Raw genomic sequence first — 19,447 nt, 5'->3', positions numbered from 1 at the left:
AGAAACACTTTTTTTTTCTTCTCTGGCTTCTAGAAGTTTGCATACTTGGCCACTTGGTGAGTTAATATACTCTAGTGTACTAAACCTGTAAATGCTTAGAACAGACACGGTGAAGGACAAGAAAATGTGCTATGGGCAGTGGCAGATGGACCTCTGTGAAATGTAATTCAGAGCTATTGTTCTAGATCAGCGCTTCTTAAACTGTGGGTTGCGACCCCCTATAGAGTCGCCAAAAATTTGGCAACAGTAAAAGATTTCTGAATGTGCAACGGCCAAAAATTAATTAAAAATCAAACGTGTAATGAATCGGAGGTGTTTCTGTCAGCGCTTGCCCGTGTTGCTTCCTACAACTTCACTGCAGCCGCGGTTCTGAACACAAAGCATGCGCACTTTGCACCGCACATGCCCTTAGGTCACACAAAGCCAGTGAATGCTGCTGAAACTTAGAAAAGGGGTTGTGAGAGGAAAAAGTTTAAGAAGCCTTGGTCTAGATGTTAAGAAGCATTATTGGGCCTTTTAAAATGACTGTGTCCTGGAGATTAATTCTATACAAGTTTGGCACTCTTAATAAAAGTCCCTTCCTGGAGACGTGCATGATGTGCACAGTGGTGAGTAGTGACCACATGCCCCCTTTTAGGAAGGAGGGGCTAGAAGGGGCCTAAATGCCAGTCAGAGACTCAAAAGTGTTGGCAAAGGGTGTTGTTTTTTTATAAACCCAAAGTACCCTCTTCTACTTCTAGAGTAGGGCTATGGTTCTATTATTTTGTGTTGCTTTAATTTATTTAGATACTGGTGAAGGACCCAGCTGGAGTGCTTTCTAGGAGAGTGTTCTTTGTTTATTCTTGAAGAAAGGAATTCTTTGTTGTGTTGTTTGTCTTTCTTGGGAGGTATAGATAAGCATATCCAGTCATTATAAAGGAATCCTCAACAGAATAACTAGTAAAATTAAGAAGCAAAAAAAAAAAAATGATCTCATGCAAAGTCCTTTGCACTCCTTGTTTTATCCTGAGCAACTTAGCAAGGAGTATTTTCAGCCCCTAATATACTGCTAGTAATCAGTAAGTGTAAAAATTCAGTGCATAGAACAATGATTCAGAATCAGCATTGAATGCACAGTTATGACCTGAATCATAGGTAGGACCAAAGGACCAGGAGGGAGGTGGATTGGGGGAGGGGCTGGGGTACTGCATGGAACTAAACTGAATCCACAAGAAAGGACAAGCCAGATGTCACTTGAACTTTTGTTAAAATTGTTTCCGTAGGTTATGACAGCTGGTTTCTCGATATTGCTGTTTGACACAGTCCTGGACGTTGCAATGGTGGCTTGGTAAGTATTTTGTTTAAGGATGGGAGCTGGCTGTTGGTTTGGTGAGTACTGTTGTGCAGCAATAAAATGGCCACTGGTGGTTTGGTAAGTATTTTGTACAAGCATCGGAGCTGGGCCCTGTTGGATTGGTAAATTCATTGTTAGGCGATGGCCATCGGGCATTTGAATTTTGTGGTATCACTCATGGCGAGCAGCGTGGTACAGAACAAATGCTGGATTTGTAGTGAAAACAGTAACAACGACGACAAAACTGTCTGCGTTCGAACCTAATCCTGCATTTCTTACCCCTGCGACCTTGGGTTTCTCTGAGCTTCAGTTTCTTCATCCGTAGGAGAAGGCACAAAATCCTACACCACACCACCCAGAGAATTTTGATTCAGTCTGGAGGGTATTCTGGCCGTTGTTGTAAGGGTCCCATTAACCCTGATTGCCAGAGCCGTGCAATCCCAAAAGAGAGGGTTTGGAAGGTATGGTCAAGGAGACAGTTGCTACTGAACTTGTCATACAGTGTCATCCCTTTAGCATATTCTATGCCTAAGATATCAATCAGCTTATAAAATAGCCCAACGCATGAGACTTTTTCCAGGGACCAGGACATACACATGGGTCCCCAGTACCATGATGCTCTGCTGTAAAGAAAGACATCTGTCTTTCTCTGCTCTCTTGGTTTCCTGATTGATCCCCCACACATGTAGATCTGCCAGCATAGCCCGATGGCTCACCTTGAGCCCCAGCCCTGAGGCCCAGGGCTCTTCCTGCTTTTGTCTGCTACCTAAAAGCATCCTGGGGGTGGGACAAGGAGACTTTTATGCCTTCCTTACTTAGGATTATTGGAAACAGCTGTGGCAACTGCTGTGTATTTCTAATTGTGGTCAGAAGTATAATAACAAACATACCCTGCCAATTATTTTACAGTTTACAGAGTACTTTCACATCCATTATCTCAGATGATCTTCACAACAACCCTGTGAGGTTGGCATGGCAGGCTGGCTTTTATTATCTCTATTTTGTACTTGAGAAAACAACATCCCCAAGCTATGGAGGGACTTGCTGCAGGCCATACAGCAAGTAAATTAGCGAGTCAGGACTCAAATCCAGGTTGGTTGGTTTGTTTGCTTTTGCTCCGAGAGTCAGAAATGGTAGAAAGAGGAGAACTATGGTTCCAGAGTCCGGAGCCCTGTGTTCAAATCCCACCTATGCTGTTTGCTACCTGTGTGACCTCAAATAAATCATTTCTATTCTTGGGGTCCTAGTTCCCTAATCTGTAAAATGAGAGGGTGAGACTAGACAGCTTCCGAAGCCCTTCTAGCCCTCAGTCTTGGTCCTTTCTATCCCACCCCCACCATGATGCTATAATATCTCTAAACATAGGTGCAAGAAAAACTAATGTCTATATGGCAAAGTTGGAATGGACATCAGGGTTTCTAGTTGTCTCTCTAAAATCAGTTCTTGTTAATGTGGTCTATTTTCCATATATAATGAATCAATTGAAAGCTATATGCTTGTTATTTAAAGGCAATGTGGTATTGAAGATAGAGTCCTGGGCTTGGGGGCAGGAAGCCCTAGATTCAAATCCTACCTCTAACACTTCTAAGTACCTGACGATCAATAAGCATTTCTTCCACACTTACTATGTAAGTACATGGTGCTAAGGTCTAGGGATAGGAAGAAAGATAAAAACAGTTCCTTCCATATAAGGAGTTCACATTCCAGTGAGAGAGACAATCTATCAAATCTATGTCAATCAGTATCAATCAGGAAACCTATTAAGTGCCTACTATGTGCCAGGCACTATGTTAAGAGCTGGAGATACAGTAAGAGTCAAAGGACAGTCCCTGCCCTCAAGGAGCTGAGAGTCTAATGAGAGAGATAACATGTAAACCAGGCCTACACAACATATGGTCTGTGGACTGCAAGCCACCCGCCAAAGGATTTCAGGCAACCCATGAAAAATGTAGAGGATGTAAAAGAAAGTAAAGATGTAACGAGTGCTTTTTCTGTGCTCTCTTAACCCAACTTCCACTAGTCACTACTGTTGCCCTCCATATAAGCTGGGTGGGTGGGTTGCCACTGCTCACTCTCTCCTGTTTGTCACATGACATGTGGCAACCAATTGTTTGAGTTCATCCAAATCAATCCATGAATGGAATTGGGGGCATATCATATAACAAATATGAGAAAATATAACATTAGTCTATCTTTAGTCTGAGAGGAGCGATGCCATAAGTAAAAACTTAAGTAATAAGTGTAATTAATTGATATTAATTGAAATTTCCCTTTTTAAAAAAAAATATGGTTTATTTGCAAAACAGTTTAATCATTAATTATACCTTTACTTGGAAAGTGAACCGCTGAAAACCTATCTGCAGCCCAAAGTTTAGCCTGGCTTAATTTTGGCCCCTACCTACTGCCAAGTTCTGTGGGTCTGATGTAAATAAGTATATACAAAGCAAGCTAAATGCTGGATAAATAGGAAATAATTAACAGAGAGAAGGCACTGGAATTAAGAGGGCTTGGGAAAGGCTCCCTGTGGAAGGTGGGATTTTAGTTGGGCCTTAAAGGAAGCCAGGGAGGTCAGTAGTTAAGAGTGGATCTACATCTATGTCTATATATCTCTGTGTCTGAATATCTGTCTATAAATGAGACCATACAGGAGAAATATAGAGTAGAAGAAAGGTAACCTTCGAGTCACTTAACTTTTATGTCACTCAAGCGACTCCCCATGTCTTCATAGAAAAGTGTTTGGGGTTTGTAGTCTGTCTAAAAGGAGTTAGGGAACTCCCTACTCTGATGAAATGATACATTTGTCGTGCTTTTTCTCATATTTGTTATGGGTTATGCCCCCCTGCCCCGCCCCAGCTCCATTAGTGGATTGATTTGGATGAACTCAAACAATCCCAGGAACAGGAGGTTTTGGGAAGCAGCCCTTCATTCCTGATTGGCATGGTTAGAGGGAAAGAATGGCCCTTGAAAAGCGGTAATAGTGAACAGTTGTATCGATTGGCGATGACCAGCTATTTGTTATTGCCTTGTGATCTTTGTTGTTGTTTTAGAGGGCTAGGGATGGCAGTACAGAGGGATTAATGAATGAGATGAAATTGTTCATTGGTTCTCCTGCTCACCATTGAGAGAGGGGTTATAGTATAGTGGAAAAAGCACCGTATCCAGGGTCAGAGGACCTGGATAGAAAGCTTGCCTCTGACACTTACTATCTGAATGACTTTGGGCCAGTCACTTAACCTCTCTGGGCTTCAGTTACCTCATCTGTAGAACAATTTATACTTTAACAACAGTATTGTAAAAACAAACTTTGAAAGACTTAAGAACTCTTATCAATGCAATGATCAAACATGATTCCCTAAACTGATGATGGAGGATGCTGCCCACCTCCTGACAGAAGGATGATGGACTAAATATGCAGAATGAGAGAAATGTTTTTTGACCATGACCAATGAGCAGATTTCATGATAAGTAAATTTTATGTATATTTATTATGAGGTTTTTATTTGTCTTTCTCTGTTTCCATTGAGGAAAGGGAGGTAAGAGGAAAAGAAAATAAGTGCTTGTTAATTAAAAAAAAATAAAATTTAATTTAAAGATATAAATGCAACAGAGCAAGAAAAAAATAAATCGGGGACTTGACCTAGATGGCATCTCTGGTCTTGCTCTAAATCTGTGAGCCTATGATCTTTCAGCAGCTAGCTTGGAAGTGAAAACAACGATGTGTGCTGCTAGCCACAAATATTTTATTGGCTCTGTTTGATCAGATCCATATGGTCGTGTCCTACCCACCAAAATTATTCCCATGAAGGAAAATAACCTGAAGAGGTCACAAGTGGCCCCAGCCAAAGAAGAGCACCTTTAGCCACATGGCAGATAGCATAGTCCTAGCCTGAAGCCTCATCCCCATCCCAGGGAGCTGTCTGAGCGGCAGTCATGAGATTTTCACCCACCCCTCCTACATATTCGCTCGGGAATTAATCCGTATTGTCTGACTGTTGAGTGCAGTGCACTGAGGAGGAGGGTAACTGGATTGGAATTGTTGGGATTGCTTCAAACAAGACACCAAGAACTCCTTTCGGGTTTAAAATTTTCCATGTCTAGGAGCCCTTTTCTCTTTTAGTCTGAGTGTTTTATTTGGCATATACAGATTTTTTTTCCATTTAATTATGCTTCAAAATTAAGGGAAAGAAAAAAATTCCAGTTAAGAATGCAGTTCAAAATTAGGCCTTTTCTTCATTTTTTTAGCACTTACTATCAAGAATTATGTTGTTGCTGTTCAGCCGTTTCAAGAGCGTCCTACTCTTTGTGACCCCATTTGGGGTTTTCTTGGCAGAGACACAAGAGTAGTGTGCCATTTCCTTCTCCAGCTCATCTTACAGATGAGGAAACTGAGGCAAACAGGGGTAGGTGACTTGCCCAGGGTCATACAGCTAGTAAGTTTCTGAGGCCGGGTTTGAGCTTCCTGACTCCAGAACCAGAACTCTATCCAATTTGCCACCTAGCTGCCCATCAAGAATTATAACCAATTAGGGTTGGGGGAGGGGGTTAGGAGGATTTCAAAAGAACAGCATTGGTTAGGGTAAGACATTCTTCTTTAGAATGAGCAGTGTTCCTCCCTATCCAGAACCAAGGAGATATCAGGGTGGTCATAATGATGACGATGATTAGCGGAAACAACTCCCATGTCTATGGTGCCCGAAAATTTCCAAAACACTTAAGTAGACTGGTATGAACTTAGCGTTTTTTTTTTTTTTGGACTAGGAGCAGGGAATAGTGGGAGTTCCAGATCATGATTTCATATGGTGTAGGGAACTTCCAGGGAGGAAATTCCCTTTTACCAATGTAGATTGGCAACTGTTTGCAGCATATAGTTATAGAGAATTAGTTTGTTCGTTGTTTGTCCTTCATTCTCGAAGAGGACCATGATATCAGGAAGGTGATGTCATGACTTGCAAGTGAATTGGCTTTAAGTGAGGGAGCCTGTGCAAAGTCACCAGCCTCACTCTCTCTTCTGGAGACATCTGAGTCCGATGGCGAGATATAGGTCGGGACGACTGGAGATGGCCTCAGATGCAGTGGGAGACCTTGGCCTTTTTAAGCTCGTGTCTTTCCCAGGTCTCAGTTTGACTGATGCCCCTTCAGTGATTAAGGATAGGTAAGAAATGAGTCAGAGAATGGCATCTTTTATTAGTAAAAAAAAAATCAATCCAGCGGGGAAGACCTTCAGGGTTTCTGGCCAGAATGGAAACAATTGCTGTTTACAATTTACAGAGAATTACCTGAAGAGCTAAAAGATTCAGTGAGCTTCTCAGGGTCAAGCAGCCAGTATGTGTCAGAGTCAGGACTTGAACCCTGATCTTACTGACTCCAAGCTTGGGCCTCCATCCACTATGGCATATTGCATTTGTTTATAAGGCTGAAATAAAGCGTTTTACCAACTTTAGAGCACAATATAATTAATTCATATTATTGTTATCCATTAATATTATTATCAATAATATTTAGTGCTTGCTTTTATGACTAATTCTGGTAATTAATACAATTTTTCAGAGTAAGTCATAGCATTCATAGAGCTAGTCTGGGCGTGGGTCATATGTGCCCGCTACTTAATTTGGTCTATTATAGCCTCCCTAATAATAAGACATCTTCTATTTGTATAGTCTCCTTAGTAGTGTATTGGCTACAGAAGTAAAACAAAGTTCTGTTAGGAATTTTTTAACCTCAGAAGGAAGAGACTTTGTAGTTTTAGCTTAAGTGTTGGGGTGGAGACAGCTTCCACATTTGGGTTTTTGAAGAAGGAAATCGATGTCAGCTGTTAGTTGTTAGTTCCCGTGAAAGAATCATGCCTTCAGTGCCAAATGAAAGGACAATTTTTGTCTTTTGGGGGACAAGGAGGTGAAGAAATTCCACTGTAGGTTTCCTCTTGGTGCTTGTAGAGCTAAGAAGGGAGTTTCAGAAGCTATGGAGCCTCTCCCCACCCTGCTTGTAGGTAAGATGACACCTACACCATCACAGACTGATAAGAATCTATTTTCATTTTTCAAAATTGCTAAAAAAAGAGTTCCTAGGCAGTGAATAGAGGCCAATTTCTGTTCTAAAAGGAAGGAACAAGAAGAAAGGAAAACAAAACATTTTGCTCATACCACGTAGCAGGTGACTCTTTGAAATATGTCATTAGATGAGTGGAGGCTCATGGGGGAGTGGTCCACAAATTCCTCCATCCTACAAGTATGCAGATCAATAAGATGTATCTAGATGATTTCACAGTAAAAGAATAGAGTCTTCCAGAAACGAAACGGTTCCATTCCTCACCCAGAGGGTGAATCGGGTGGGTGAGAAGGTGGGCTAAAGTTGGGTTTTTCCATTCCACTGGGGAGCATTTTTATAAAAAAAGCTCTCCCTCTGTTGCTTAGCACCCCAAATTGAATCTGGACATTGATCTCTCATTCAAACAAGTGTTTTTGATGACATTGCATTGTGGGGATTGCAAAAAAAATGAAAGCCAGTGTCCTTACCCTCAAGGAGCTTACAGTCTGGGAGAAGAGACACATGCATGTAAAAAAAATGACTGCACAGTTCAGTGTATGATTTAGTCAAATGAGTGGTATAGATAAGAGCTAAGGGTGTGTAGAGGAAGGAGACACCACTTTTGCTTGGTGTGTGGGTGTTTTATATATATATATATTCATATATGTATATGTATATATGTGTATATAAACAGATATATACATATGTATGCTATATATGTGTGTATATATACAAACACACACATATATGTACATATATCAACAAGCACAGTTGTGCTGTAAAGAAAATGTAGGATTCATATAAACAGAGGGGAAAGGAATTGAGGAATCAGATAGTAGCCTTGCTGAGTTCAGAGCCCTGGGGGAAAAGTATTGGAAGTGGTAGGACAAATGTCTAAAATTGGTAATAGTTACACTTTAGAAATATAAAATAAAGGCTTCATCCCATCCTAGACATCTTTCTCCCACCCAGCTAGAAGATGCCTATCTAAGGAATGGCACGAATGGGGGAAAAGTTGAAATTGAGCTGCCAAAATTTCATGAGAAGGAAAATGACTTTGTTTCTGGGTCTGTTTTTGAGATTGTCCCCAAATCACCATCATTCCAAGCTTGACAGATTCTAAATTGTTACAGTGTCACTTTAGTATAATAATGTTTCATGAGGTCCTATGTGATCTTTCAACATATAACAATTTGAGGTTGATCCGAACATGAGAAGTTGGAATGGGGATACTGGCTAGCAACACAGTGTTGAGATTGGATGTAAAGAAGCAGTCAAAACAGCCACATATAACTTTGTCGTGTTTCATAACCTGTGTATTTTGTTGCGTGCACTTAACAAAATAGAAAGCAGTGCCTGCTGTGTGGTACGTGTACCCAGAACAAAGCAATAGAACATGTGTGTTCACCACAGAAGGAACCTTACTTTGGAATTTCCTGATTTTTTTGGAGAACCCTAGAGTTTAAGGAGGGCATGTTTTAAGCCTCAAAGAATTTTTCCAACCACAGAAAACCCACCAGCAAGGGAGTGTCAGACTATGCTTCGGATTTTGTTTCTATCTTTTGTACAGAGACATTTTCTCATTGTACGCATACAATTGTCTTAGGCACCTTCTGGGGTAGATGTCAGCAGAAGTGGTAGGAATTGATGAAGAGCCCCTGGCAGTGCCCAGACATCACCCTGCAAGTTTAGGATGGTCAGTGAAGAAAACACTACTCACAGTGTGGCAAGGATTTAAGTTACACGTTTATTCTTTAATTAGAATTTGAAGCAGGCATCTTTAAAATACATTGTCCAGCTACAGAAAAAATAAATACAGTCAATATTGATCAATATCTGCAATAAAAATAATGAAAATAATAATAGTAATAATAATTTAGAATGATTACTATTCCTGACTAACTTCATGCCCTCACATTGTAAAGATCAGATAATTCAAAGGAAGACAATTCAGATTTGAACCCAAATTTTAGTTAACACACTTCAGATTTGTAAGGTTTTGCTTATATAAAGAGTTCATGTTTGGAGCGTGTTAATTCATTGTAATTCAGAATTACACAGAAGACCTTGACTGTGAACATTGCCGCTCTGTCGCTGACTGCAGATTCCCCTTCCTTTCAGTACAGGATACTTTGGGGACAGAAGAACAGGCTGGAAGGAAAGGATGATTCCTTTGTTCTTAGGATTCTTTACCATGCTTAGCATTTTGTATATTATCACTTAGTCAACAAGCATTTATCAGACTCCTGCTGTGTGCCAATCTCTGTGCTGGGTGGTAGGAAACAATCTCTTAGTTCAACGCCTAAGGGGAAAAAATCCGTACGTTATCCCTGAACACCAACTCGGAGGGAATTCAGGCTCTTTAAAAGACTTCTCATGAGGCCACTAAGTGGTACAGTGGGTAGAGCGTGGGCCTGGGAGTCAGGAAGACTCATCTTCCAGAGTTCAAATCTGGCCTCAGACACTTACTAGCTGTGTGACCCTGGGGAAGTCACTTAACTCTGTTTGCCTCAGTTTCCTCATCTATAAAATGAGCTGGAGGAGGAAATGGCAAACCACTCCAGTATCTTTGCCAAGAAAACCCCAAATAGGGTCATGAAGAGTCGGACACAGCTAAACAAACAACAACAAAAGAATCTTCAAGTATACAACTAGCAGGAATAGGTGGTACTGAGAGACCTCCCACCCTACTCCAAAAGTGTCTTCTTGGGTCACAGTGTGTGAGATTCTACCATGGTCACTCTTATCCACTACGTGCCCTTTCTAAGGGCTTTGTATTATTAAAATACAGAAATATTATTTAGGAAGGGTAATACATTGAGTTGCTATTGCTCTTCAGTGACCAAAGCAGGAATTTTTTTTTATTAGTGGGCCCCAGAATTAGTGCAAAGTATACAAGGATAATAGCTTATTAATAATTATTAATATAACACAGATTTACAAAGTGTTTTACATGCGTTATCCCATTGATCCTTGCAACAGTCCCATGAGTTAGGTATGTGAACCAGCCTCTAACCTGTGGATGTCTGGAGCCCGACAAAGCAGGCGAGAGAAAGGTGAGTCAGGAAGTAAATAAAAGTTTAATTTCAAAGTGAGGGAAATGACTTGTAAGCAAGGAGGTGATTAGAGACATGTGCCAGCCCCCGCCCCTACTAAAGCGGGGGACCGGCTCTAATGGGTTGAACCTTGATTTATATACTTGTGGCTAGACAAAGAGTCAAACGATGTAGTGTAGCAACAGTAGTGAGACACACCAACAACAGTGAGGCTGTCTAGTGACAAAAAGTCTGTTCATAGCAGGGCCTGTTGGTGCTTGCCTGAGCTCATGGACCATCATTTCCAGAAGGTGAGTGCAAAGGATTGTTGTTATGCCAAGCTCAGGGTGCAGCTTGCTTGCTGGGCCTTAGCTATGGAAAACAGGGTATCTCCTGATATTTTGACAGGTGCTATTTTTATTTATGTCTTATAATCGATAATCTTTGCATGGCCATCCCCAGTGTCTAGAAAGTACTACTTCCTTACTTCTTGCCTTAGAGAATTCTTCTCTTCCTTAAAGAGAATGCTCACACATCAACTTCTCTCTGCATGAAGCCATTCCTGAGTCCCCCAATTACTAGTGCACTCCTGCCCCAAATAGTTTAGATTTAACTACTTTGTATGCATTTATTCACATTATATTTTAGCTGTGTATATATATGTATATATATATATATATATATACACATATATAGATAGATAGATGGATAGACAGTGCATATTTCTTGTCTCCCCCATTAGATTGTAAGCTTCTGGAGGGTGGGGAGTGTTTCATTCTTTGTATTTATATCCCCAGCACCTAGCACACAGCCTTGAACACAGCAGGCCCTGAAGAGGTTCTTGTTGCTTGGTTGCCCAGCATTACACAGTTATTAAGTATGTGTAAGTCAAGATTTGAACTCAGTCTTCCTGACTCCAAGTCCAGCACTGTAGTCCCTATATGACAAAGACTGCTGTCTGAGGTCTTGGGCTCCCCAACGAAGCAGTTCTCTCAACTAGCCCAATGTGGTTCTCTGTGCAAAGTGGTTAATTAGATTAACTCTTATCACCTAACTTGTTGTTCTTTAGTTGTGTCTGACTCTAAGTGACCCCACAGACTTTGTCCACGAGGTTTTCTTGGCAAGGATGCTGAAGGGGTTTGTCATTTCCGTCTGCAGTGTGTCCCCATTTTACAGATGAGGAAGTGAGGCTAATAGAGGCTAAGCGACTTGCCCAGGGTCACACAGCTAGCAAGTGTATGAAGCTGGATTTGACCTCAGATCTTCCTGACTCCAGGCCCGGTGCTCTCTTGCCTGCATCAGCTAGCAATTAAGGCCTTAAGAAAATGGGGCATGGCAGTTATGGTTCGATGAGATATATACTTCTTCAGGGTCAGAAGGCATCACAACCATGTGACTCAAACTCATGTGACTTAGACTTTCTTGTGACTTAAGCAGGTCATCAAAGACTCTTGATTCTAACAAAGGCAAGATTCAATCAAAGGTACTTGATTACCTTAGTGCTAAGAAGTACTCCAAAAGAAAAAACAGCAAAAAGTCCCACTTTGCGTGCCATTACAGATACTAATAAGAAATGTTGTTGTTCAGTCATTTAGTTGTTTCTAACTCTTTGTGACTCCATGGGCCATCGCCCACCAGGAGCTTCTATCCTCCACTGGCTTGAAATCTTCTCAAGCTCATGTTTGCTGTTTCCATGACACCATCCATCTCATCCTCTGCCTTCCCCTTTTCCTTTTGCCTTCCATCTCTCCCAACATCAGGGTCTTTTCCAAAGAGTCCCATCTTCTCATTATGTGGCCAGAGTATTTAAGCTTCAGCTTCAGTATTTGACATTCCAATGAATAGTGGGAATTAATTTCTTTACATATTGACTGATCTGATGTCTTTGCTGTCCAAGGGACTCTCAAAAGTCTTCTCCGTCACCACAATTTGGAAGTGTTGATTCTGCGGCGCTCAGCTTTCCTTGTAGTCCAATACTCTCCCCGTACACTTATTCCTTATGGAATTCCTTATGGAGAAATCATGCCTTTGGCTATTTTTGAAGAGAGCCAGCCTCCATGCTGGGGCTCCATAATAGCAAGAGTATGCACGAACTTACCCATGGGTAACGCTCCAAAAGTTTGTAATTCAGTTGTTTAGAACTCATAACCCATTTTCTCATAGAAACCTCGTACCTAAGTTCCCAGGCTAGACCTCAAAATCTTATTTAACTGAAATGCACTATTTAAGCTACAAAGAAGGCAGCATGACATAGTGGGAAAAATGTTGGGCTTGGAGTCAGAAAGACCCAGGTTCACATCTTGTGTCTGACACTGCTGTGTGACCCTGGGCAAATCATTTAACCTGTGTGGGCCTCTGGCAGCTCTCTAACACCGAAAGTTAGAAACTAGAGCAAAGGGCATTTGTAATCTCCATAGGAAGAAATTCTCCTGGACGTCCCCAAACTAACCAAATCATAGCTTATTGCTTAGATTGCTTACACAGCATAAAATAGATGATGAGTGGTGAGGGTGGTGTGGCTAGCTTTGTAACTCATTAATATAAGATAGTTTCTATAGGGAAATGCATTCTAAGCATTGGCAACATAACTCATTCTCCCTCCATTCCCAGACCCCAACTATTACATCTGCAGAATGGGCTACCTGGTGAGAAGGAAATATACTCCCCCCCCCAAGTTATACTTGCCATTGCTGTCAGAAGAGAAACCTGGCTCCCGAACCCTGTTTCCACTAGCAAATACCATGAGAGACTTGATAGTTAACTGCTTAATTGATAATATACGAAATTATAAAATTATTAAATGGGGGCAGGTATGCCCGGTTCTGTGAGTACTCAGCAGAAAAGCCCACGGTGGCAGTGGTAGTACATAGTACCTAAGTTCCTGGGCTAGACCTCAAAAGCTTATTTAATTGGGCTGCCATCACACTTCAATAAGGCATAGAAGGATAGAGATAAGTGGTGAAAGGGGTAGAGGGGCAGATGGCATCAGGAAGGGGGATGGGATGGTGAAGGGAGGCAGCTGGAGGAAGAGGATGGGCAGGGGGAGAGGCACAGAGAATCACTCCTGTAACCATGGATTAGAGTTGGGAGCACTCGGCAGCATGGACCCAGATGGAGCTGGGAGAGTGCCGAGGGGCAGGAGTTTGAGGTCGCATGTTTATAGGGGTTTTGGGGGGAACAGACTAACTCTTATCTGTGCCACCTTGGGGTTAGTTCATTAACACGTCCAGATCACCTCAAAGTTGTTTGTAAAACTTTAAAGTTAACATGTCCATATCACCTGAAAATTATCAGCACCATTTAGTGTTCTGCTAATCTTATTGAGGATGTCTGGAACTTACCTGGGATTTACACATCACAGGACCAGAAAACCCTGACATCAAGGCCTCGATGGCTCCCCTGTGGATTTGGGGGAATATATAATACAATTTCTCAATTACACTGTTTTGATCTTTGGGACAGGTTGTATGTAACTTGTAGGTTTTCCTTTATAATCTTACTTCTTGCTATTGCCCCTTATACTGGCTACTTATAAATTTACTATACTGACTAGAAGGGTGGGGGGGAATGGTCAGGATGACCAGAAGAAGATATAATATTAACACAGTAGCTTTATTCATTCTTATGCTAAAAATTGTAAAAGTTATGAGTAATCTGTATTTGGGACTTAGGCAGAATACAGAGGAAAGATTACCTCCTTTGTTCTCTTAATATCTTTTAATATTACATTTACTTTTGTGGCCAACATCTCACACTTTTGACCACTATATCATTCTCCTTGCCCTCTTAAAAGTGCAGTTTAAGCCGTTCCTATAGGAGGTGCCATTAAATTATTGCATTTTCATGGACTTTTATTCGTCTCCCTATCTTGTCCAGGGTCCACTCATGGACCCAATCCAAGGCTTGGGAGCCCTGACATGCTGTTTCTAAACTGGGCCAGTTTGCAGCTGCAGTGTCATGTCTCTGTCCCTGGGGACTTGCCCTGTTGATGCCAGACTGAAGTGGGTCACTGGATCAACTTAGCCCACTGCAGCTCACAACTGCCAAGCTCAATTGACTCCCCAAAGCAGCAGAGATTACCAGCGTGTGCCACGACACCCAGCCATTTTCATGTAAAAATGAAGAAAATGGTATTTATACCAAACCACTTACTCCTGTGTAGACAGACTTTGTCGTGTCCCATTGTCATCAGGGACTGGAAATACGAAGGCAGTGAGTCCCTTGGACTTTTTAGGTCTGGTGCAACCTGTCCAACCCAATTCCTCTGCCTTCCCCGTATCCACTCAAAGGACCAAAGCAACAATATTATTTAGTAATTACCATTTGCATAGTGCTTTAAGGTTCGCAGATCTCTTTACAGGTGTTATTTTGTTTGATCCTTGCGACAAACCTTGAGATAGGTAGTGTTATCACTCTTACTTTACAGATGGGGAAACTAAGGCTGAGAGGTTACGTGACTTGCCCACGGTCACACAACTAGTAAGTGTCTGAGGCTCAATATGGAGTCTTCCTGACTCCGGGTCCAGCACCCTATCCTCGCTGCTACCTGCCTGCCTAGGTTAAAGTAAGAGTCTTATTCAGGGAAAAGCCAACTCAGTCATGGTTCGGTTTGGTTTTTGTCTCTGGAGCTGGGGTTGGAGTAGGGGGAGTCGGGAGAGGGGAAGGAAGGATAAAGAGATGAAAGGATGAGGAGAGGAGCCAGGGCTGGGGTGCCGACTATGGGGACCAGTCCACATTGACCTCTCCTTTCTCTCTCAGAAGGGACAGTTGCTTGGTGTATGAGTGTGGGATGGAGGTGGACTGGTGGAGGGACAGGGAGAGGGAATAAGGTCCTAGGTAGCAGCACCTGAAGCAGGAGGAGGAAGAAGGGAGAGAAGTGCCAAGTAACAGCAGTGGGAAAGACAAGGGAATTCCTGCGGTCACTGGGACTGTCCGGTTGTTCCTGTGTAAAGAATATGCTTAAATAGGGTGTGCATAAGGATCGTCCCTATTCTTTTCACCCTCAGCATGTCCATTCCTACATGGACTGGGTAACATTTACTCAATGATGGTAAGAAATCACAAATTCATCATGGGCTGAGACCAGTCAGGTAGCCAGAACTGCAGCTGTGAAAAAGGCAGCGATTGCTGGCCTTAGGTGGGCAGAGGCCAGCGATCTCCTGTTGTGGATGGGCCATGCGGAGCAGCTTGAAAGCTAACCTTTTGATCATTGTTTGCAGCCTTCTACTGGGCGGACTGGGAGAAGCCTTGCTGGTTTACTCGGAGAAGACGAACACATAGGGAAGAGAAGGAGCTTTAAACCCACAAGCTGCACATGCCAGCCAAAGGAGAAAGCAAGACCTCTGTGTGGATGGAAAAGATAACATGGAAACAGTCAGAATATTGGGAGCCATAGTGGGGTCCACCTCCTCCTCAGGAGAGGGGCAGGCCTCAGAGAAAACAAAATCCGTTCCTAAGCATGATAGAGGGGTAACCCTCTTGATGTTATCACTAGGACCGCCTGGAAGAACTCTGCGTTGGGGGTATGAGTGGCTTCCCGTGCCTGTCTTTAGTGTCTCTCAACACCATCTTACTAGAGACACCCATGGTCATTTGGTGCTCCCATTTCTCTCAACTCCTTTGTGGAGAGAGGAGAAGTAGAATCTTCCCTGGGATTTTCCCAGACCTTTTTGGAAGCATGGGATTCATTTTTATACTAAGCTGGCTCATTTTATACTAAATACCCGTTCCTGAGTCTCCACTTTCCCAGCCTCCAACACTACCTCACAACGTATGGCAGAGGGTCTTGGGTTTATTTTGTATGTTCATGGTCTCTTCTGGGAATTCCCTGTCCTAGATTCTCCTGTCTGGCCTGACAAAGAATTGCAGAATTCACACCGTATGCAGCATCTGGGAAGGAGTTGATTTGTGAGAAATTGAATCGTTGTGCTGGGCCATGCTAGAAATCAGCAAGGCAGCCCAAGTCCTCTGTTGTGAACTCAAAAGCTTAGTTTTTTGTCACTGTCTTTGCTTTTCTTTCCCACTCACAAATTTCTCTGAACTTTCATGAAGTATATGTTTCTTTTATTTGTCTTCTTAATTTTGCACACTGTTCCATCTCCTGCAAGTTGAAAACTTAAGTTAATACTAAATTATCACCAAAGGGAGCTAGTTTTATAAGCACTGATGGATGTCCTGGACAGTAAAAGATATTCCCCCCTCTCTGCCCCCAAACATTAAATTATCACCAAAGGGAGCTAGTTTTATAAGCACTGATGGATGTCCTGGACAGTAAAAGATATTCCCCCCTCTCTGCCCCCAAACATTAAATTATCACCAAAGGGAGCTAGTTTTATAAGCACTGATGGATGTCCTGGACAGTAAAAGATATTCCCCCATCTCTGCTCCCAAACACTAAATTATCACCAAAGGGAGCTAGTTTTATAAGCACTGATGGATGTCCTGGACCATAAAAGATACTCCCCCTTCCCTGCCCAAAACAACAACAAAAGCCCCAACAACCTACATTCCCCAAAGCCTTCAAATGAGTTAATTCCATGGCATCCCAGAAGAGGTTTTGAATCACTTAACAAAAAAACAGGTTTTGGTTTTTCCATGCTAGATTAAGAATTGGATTGGAAATGTTTTAACTCTATAGGAGGCTCTTATAGGAACAACAACAGAATTTACATAAAATAGAAAGTAGGATTTACATGGGATGAGAATTGGACTTGGGATCCACGAGGAAGGTGTTGAGGAAATCATCAAGATTTGGTTCCAGAAAACGTTTCTGTTTACAGTTGCTTTTGGGAAGATGATACTACCTTCCCCTAATTTACAGAGCTTTGGCCTTTTATAGCATGGCAGAGAACCTGGCTCCTGGAAGACTGTATTGTTACCAAGTCACAGAGGCCACTGTCGGGGGCTGGAAGCTCAGCTTAGCTATGTACTGCCCTGTTCTAAAGAAGCCCTGTGCTTTCATGGAAGGTACTGGCTGAATAGTATCTTGTTTCTAAATATGCATCCCATCCACCCATCTGCCCTGTGACTGTGCTGCCCACCACCTCCTTACTCTGGACTCATGGCCACACCCCTGGGGAAGTCAGTCCACTCAGTTTTGGAACTACTCTGGGGCCTGTCAGTTCTGACTGGTGAGTAGATGCAATCTCATCTAATTCCTTATCCAGCCCAATACAGGGCCTCTACTCTCCATCCTTTTGATTCTCTAAACCCTTGGCTTCAATACCCTTCCCTGGCCACTGCTCTTTATGTGTTACCTGCCCCAGCCTCTCCACTGCCCCCAGTGAAACGTTAGCTCTTTGAGGGCAAGTGATGTCTCACTTTTATATTTATATTTGTCCCTTTTGCCTAGGACAGTGTTTAGCACTGCCAGATGCTTTTTCAAAAATGCCTTTTAATTCATTTATTTAAAGAAAGAAAAAAAGAGGCAGGAAGATCCAGTCCAGCTCTAAGTTTATGATCCTAAAATTCTCAAATGAGTTCCTCTATGAACAGTGATGACTAAGATGTTTGAATCTTTACAAGATTCTTTTTAAGGAGTGCTGATCCAAGTTTGTACCTGCAATCTATCTCCATGTATTTTCCTTGTCCCTCTTAAATGATTTAAAGTTTTTCCAAAATGTTGGCAAGTGTTTAGATTCATCCTGCTGTTATGTTTTACTTGGTGTCTTCAACCTTATGCTGTATGTTACCTCTCCCCCAACCTGGGATACATCAATGGAAGAGTCCACTATTTTGGCCTCACTCCACTCAGACCATACAGCTGGGTCCTGTTCTTTTTCACTTGCAGAAAATGTGGCTTGCCAGCATGTTGTCATATTTCTTGCGTCTTCAAGTATTGTTTAAGTATTCAGAGATTCAGAGGGCTGGATAGTACCACAAAATGTCATTCAGTCCATCCCATTGTCCCTAATCAGTACTGATTTCAAAGGATGCCAGTGAGGTATTTAAACTTTTCTTAAAAATCCCCAGGAAAAGAGACTGCAAGCCTCTCTTGCTAATGACATTCCAGAGTCTCATTGGGTCAGCTTTGGGGTTGAAATTCTGGCTCTAATGCTTACTGCTTATGTGACCTTCATTCTCAGTTCTTCATCTGTAGAATGAGGAGATCAGATTAGATGACTTAAGGTTTGTTCTAGTTCTAAGTTTATGATCCTAAAATTCTCAGGTGAATTCTGAGATGGACAGCTGAAAGAAGCCACTGCCGCCTTACAGCCTTACTGCTTTGTTTCAGCTTTCATCATTTCTCTGGACAGTCTTCAATCTTTAACTAATACCTTGAGTTCCAGGGTTGGGTCAGAATGCAGCAGGCAGCCTGAATAGTGCCCAAGATGGGAGCTCTGTTAATTCCCGTTATTCACTTTGGGCTTTGGACTGACTCATTTGGGTGAATCTCTTTGTTGTTGATGTTTCAATTATATTTATGCCCCTTGACACTATGTCCAATCTAGTTTTCATTTTTATTAATCCAAATAAAGAAAATTCTTTGTGTCAATAAAGAAAAAGATCCTGTGATTTCGGGGTGTTTTTCTTCATTTATAGGTATAAAGACACAAATCACATTTCTTTTTTCAGTCTGATTGTCCTCATCCTTCCTGCCCTCTCCATGTAGAAAGGCATATATGGTCCTACATGGTGTTGAATCTACACTAGTTGGAAGATGGAGAAAAGAGAATGTGGTTGTACTTTACATTTGTCCAAAGATATCCCTCCACCCACACATAAATATAAGTATACATAGATATATGCTCAGAACAAACAGAACCCCACAAGCCTCAGTCTGGCTGTTTTACCTGAAATCACTGAGACTGGGGTGGGGGTGGAGGGTAGAAGAGAAGGTGGCTTCTAGGACTCCTCCCATAATCCTCTATGATCCTATTAATAGAAGTGACAAGAGAGAGCTATGCTTAAATGGCCACAGAAGTTCAACCTGGCTGTTTTACCTGAAATCACTGAGGCTGGGGTGGGGGTGAAGGGTAGAAGAGGAGGCAGCTCCTAGGGCTCCTCCCATAATCCTCTAGGATCCTATTAATGGAAGTGACAAGAGAGAGCTATG

At 42.1% G+C, this 19,447-nt stretch overlaps 1 protein-coding gene across 1 annotated transcript in view; it reads left to right on the top strand.

Annotated features, from left to right (window-relative positions):
* TMEM241 (transmembrane protein 241) overlaps positions 1-18,906 on the top strand; it is a 162,635-nt gene extending 143,729 nt beyond the window's left edge. The window contains exons 14-15 of the mRNA XM_036769346.1: positions 1,263-1,327; positions 15,612-18,906. Of these exons, the coding sequence (XP_036625241.1) occupies positions 1,263-1,327; positions 15,612-15,672 (126 nt within the window). The 3' untranslated portion in view covers positions 15,673-18,906. The remainder of the gene's footprint in view (positions 1-1,262; positions 1,328-15,611) is intronic.
* The last annotated feature ends 541 nt before the right edge of the window (positions 18,907-19,447 follow it).

Source organism: Trichosurus vulpecula, chromosome 1, assembly GCF_011100635.1.
Source record: "Trichosurus vulpecula isolate mTriVul1 chromosome 1, mTriVul1.pri, whole genome shotgun sequence".
Lineage (NCBI taxonomy): Eukaryota > Metazoa > Chordata > Mammalia > Diprotodontia > Phalangeridae > Trichosurus > Trichosurus vulpecula.
This window is presented reverse-complemented; position numbering and strand designations above follow the sequence as displayed.